General features: G+C 54.2%; 1 protein-coding gene across 1 annotated transcript in view; it reads left to right on the forward strand.

The window, feature by feature from the left end:
• The window catches only part of CCDC13 (coiled-coil domain containing 13), a 22,944-nt gene extending 20,395 nt beyond the window's left edge, over positions 1-2,549 (forward strand). Inside the window, 2 exon segments of the mRNA XM_010137333.1 lie at positions 2,335-2,485; positions 2,487-2,549. Of these exon segments, the coding sequence (XP_010135635.1) occupies positions 2,335-2,485; positions 2,487-2,549 (214 nt within the window).
• The last annotated feature ends 1,774 nt before the right edge of the window (positions 2,550-4,323 follow it).

Raw genomic sequence — 4,323 nt, forward strand, 5'->3', positions numbered from 1 at the left:
TGACCCCATCCCCCCTGGTCCTGTCCCAACAGCCCCTGATGAAAAGCCCCTCCCCAGCTTTCCTGGAGCCCCTTTCAGCACTGACAGGCCACACTAAGGTCTCCCCGCAGCCTTCTCTGCTGCAGGCTGAGCCCCCCCAGCTCTCTGCCCTCTCCTCCCAGCAGAGGGTTCCACCCTCCCAGCATTGCTGGGGCTCCTCTGGCCCCGCTCCAGCAGCTCCCTGTCTCTGCTGGGCTGAGGAGCCCTGAGCTGGACGCAGTTCTCCAGATGACAAGTTCCTTAGAGCAGAACTGTTGTGTCCTTCGAAAGGGCTCCAGCGACCCCTGACTCTGCGCGCACTGATTTTAGAGCCTCACAGCAGGAAAACTTAGATCCCAATAAAAACCCAGTGCTTAGAAACAGAGTGCTGCAGCCCTTGGCCTTTAGGACACCGGATGTTCATCGTGGTAAGAGAGCAGTGCTGGGCCTCACAGAAGGGGTATTCTGGGATGCCCTTTCCGACTCCCAGGAGGGTTTGTAGGTGAGAGGCTCTGGAGATGCCCAGAGGAAGAAGTGAGGGGGTATAGGGATAGGTGAGAGCGGTGTGTGGGAATACAGCTCTCCCTGGACACTTTTCACTGATCCCACGCCTGAAGCAGTACGGAAGCATTTTGGTGCTGTCCTGTAGAGGAGAATTTAACCGAAGTTTTGAGTGCTCAGACTTCTGTACAACTTGGCCATGTAAAGCATTGATGTGTTGCTCTGTTACCACACACGTGCTTGGCTTAGATTTCCCTGCAGCCTCAGGGAGACGCAGTGATAAAGTCACCGGGTTCTGGTCAAGCTGCGCTGTAGGAGCGGATTGGTGACTCCCCCCTGGGAGACCAGCATCTCCTAGCCAGGCTATGAACGGTGCCAGGTCCCTGCTCACTGATACTTAATTCATTAGTCGTGTCTGCTTAAGGACTAAAAGCAAACGTAGAACAGGATCGAGCAGGTAACAAACTTTTCCAGCACCCTTCCTTGAAGAGAGCTCGGCCCCTTGTGATGTGCCAAAACTCTCTGGAGTTTGTGCACGCAAGGAGCCTCCGAGTCTGTGATCTACCTCTTCAGCGGAGCCTGCAGGTTATCGGAACGCTTTCGTGCCCCACAGTCGGGGAAATGAGAAGGAATGAAAAGCCTGAATATAAAACAGAGGCTGGAGAACCTGCTAATTAACGTAATTTCTTTTCTTTCTGAAAGAGTAAAATGGGCGAGAGCTGCTCTAATTGCTAATCTACTGTTCCCAGTCCCTTTAATTCGAGGGCAGCAGATAACGGTGCTGCGTAGCTAGGAACAGCCCAGCTGTTTTTTGAAATTATTCCTGCTTCTCATTTTTTCTGTCTCATCTCAATTAGCAAAGAAGAATCACAGAGGAGACCAGGTAAGTGACAGCAGGTTTTCCTCAGCCCTGGGAGACACCTCCTCCATCAAACACATTTCGTGGTTATACGACACAGCCCTTTGTTCTCACCTGCTTTTGTCACAGTCCTGTGCTTTCCGACCAGGCTCTTTGAGACATTCCACACGAGGAGGAGTTCGAGCTTTGATACTAAACATTAACAGGCACAGACATCACCACGGACATTCAGGAAGCAACAGTCACCAGAGTGAAACACAAGGACCAGATAAGCACCAGAATAATCCTTTGACTCCTCCTATCACCTCTTGGTTTGGCCGCTGAAGTTTTTCGGATGATTTTTTCCTTCTCTAAATGGACAGACAAACCTATGACGGCAATTAGCCCAGAAATGCAAACTCATCATGTTTTAATTTTGCTGAGAGGAGATTAAAATGTCTCTGCTATATATTTACAGCATCTTCATGGATATACGTAGAACTCCACAGATTCCTTAGTATTTGTTCACCCTTTCCCGGGATTTACTCCCGGTGCTACCAAGTGAAAACAGTTGCTTGTTCTCCTAGAGCCCGGTTTTGTGATTAAATCTGCGAGTAGCCCCGGGCCCCCCTCGCAGAGTGCTCCCTGCAGCCCAGCTCTCTGCCCTGCTCTAGAAGCAGAGGTAGAGGAGCCGAGCTCAGGGTCGGGTTTCCCTTCCTCTGGGCAGCTCAAATTCACTGCTGCCCTGTTAGCCATCGCTTTCCTCACGCACCCATCACACGCTTGTGAGTGAAAATAAAACCACCATCTTTCACAAAACAGACCTGGAAAGCAGCGCGGTCATCTAACACTCTTTTCTCTGTCATAGAGAGAAGGGGCAAGGGTTAGGTCCGCTCCTTCTAATGCCTGTCATAAAACCAGCGGAGACCGTTTCAGGGTTTTCTGCCCCGGCAGCTCTGCTCGAAGTCGCTTTGAAGCTCCACGGCCTGCATGGAAGTTCTCCTTTGGTTTCCTCCTGGGCTCGTGATCCAGCTGGGTGAGAACTCGGCTCTGAAGGCAGCTTTGGAGACTCCTGTGAGAAAGAAAGAGGAAGACTTTAAAGTGTGTCGAGAGACAATGGGCCAAGTGAAAGCGGATCTTTTTACAGGCCATTTGGCAGCAGAAACGAGAGGAGGGTGAAGCAGGATCCTGAGAGTCCCTTGGACTGCAGAGCCGGGAGCCAGCCCAGGCGTCGCGCCATGAATCGAAATGCAGCGGCGGTTCTGCAGCCTCGTGTCATTCCTGTAGCGCCGGCAGAGGAGTGTGAGGAATGGAGATGAAGCACAAAGAGGGTGAAGGTTCTGCGCGTCAGCAGATTCAGTCCGTCCGAGGACGCCGGCAGCTGGCTCGCAGGCTGCGCAGTTCGGGAAGCTGCAGGGCGGTATCGGGCAAACCCCCTCTAATTTCAACAGTAAGCTGCTGCCTTTATCAGCTCATAAAAGCTGTATGAAAGCTGTGCTGGCTCCCTCCCAAGCCGAGCCAGGAGCTAACGGGGTTCTGTTCTCACCAGCGCGCTCATACCTGTCTGGCTCAGGCTGTGGGTGGTACGGGAGGGCTGAGGCAGCGGCGTAGCCTGGCCCGTGAACAACTGCCCGTGTGGGGGGCTCCACTCACCCCTCCAACCTGTTTCTTTGCTTGAACGCACCGGGAGCTGAATTTTCTGAAACACAGCGGAGTTTCCGCTGGAAAAGGAGACTGTGCACGTTTCCCCTGCAGTTATCAGTCAGACCTGCCTGAAATTCAGCTCGTTCCGTACGGAACTCGCCACCCAGGTCACAAACCCCCATTCCTGGGTCTCTGCGCTCATCCATCGGGGTCTTGCTCTCACTGGGAAGCCACGCTTCCAAAACAGAGCAGCTCCTCGCTGTGGCAGGGGAGACGCCCCAAACCTTTGTGCCCCTGTCCTTGCCCTGTGCAGCAGGGTGAGAACACCAGGGCGAGCTGATGGGACGTGAACACGCAGCGAGCTGGCCAGGGGTGGGGGGTACGAGCAAGGGAGAGCTCCTCATTGTGCGTAGAGCTGCTTTGCTCCTCCGCTGAAAGTCTCGAAAGCTCTTTCTGCTCTGCTGTATCAGCCTCTTCTGGCGAGCGTGGCGTTGGTCAGACATCAACCCCGGCCAGCACCGGCACAAGACCGATGGGTTTGCGTTTCTGAGGCCATGGACGCTCCTCGTTAGGGTTTGGCCAGTTTTTAGCTGATGCATGGCAAGAAGGTGAGTCCTGCAAACCCTCGGGCTGAGCCAGGGGCTGTCTCCTACCCCGGAGCTGGGCAGAGCGCTTCCACGGCACAAATACGATGTGCCTGACGGGTGCATCTGATCGGAATAAATGACCTGTGATGAATTATTGCTTTTCTTTCAGCCTGTCGTGAGGCGTCTACCTGCGAGGAGCCGGCACCACAAGCGCACAGCTCTCCAGACTGGCCAGAATGTCAATGAAGTTGCTTCGGTGCCATTAAATCTAGACTTCATGGACACGGCCAAGCCCTCCCTGCTCCACAGAGGGTGAGCCAGCAGGTCAAAGCCAATCCCACCGTGACGGCTCCGATTTGGCACCGTAGATGGGGACTGTGGGTGTCTGATACCTTCTCTGACAGAGCAGGACGGGGCTGCGAGGAGGAGACAGATTTCAGTCCTTCACATGAGGGAAATGGGGAGGAAGCTGGTGGCAAAGGGGACCTAAGTTGGAAATGGCTTTGCCAAGCCTGCCGGCAGCTGCTGCTGCCCTGCAAGGCACAGGGCCCTCGCCCCGAGCAGGACAAAAGGAACGAGCTTCGGCTTTAAATGGAAAAACACTCCAGCAGAGCCCCTGTGCTCTAAAATAAGCTACAGCTGAGCCAAGAGGGGTATTGGGTTTCTCCCCTCATCCTCTCCCCACCGAGCCCGCTGCTGCCATGGGACAGAGCGGCCTCGCTCAACAAATGCCAC

The sequence above is a fragment of the Buceros rhinoceros genome, unplaced genomic scaffold (assembly GCF_000710305.1).
Source record: "Buceros rhinoceros silvestris isolate BGI_N320 unplaced genomic scaffold, ASM71030v1 scaffold27445, whole genome shotgun sequence".
NCBI classification, from domain to species: domain Eukaryota; kingdom Metazoa; phylum Chordata; class Aves; order Bucerotiformes; family Bucerotidae; genus Buceros; species Buceros rhinoceros.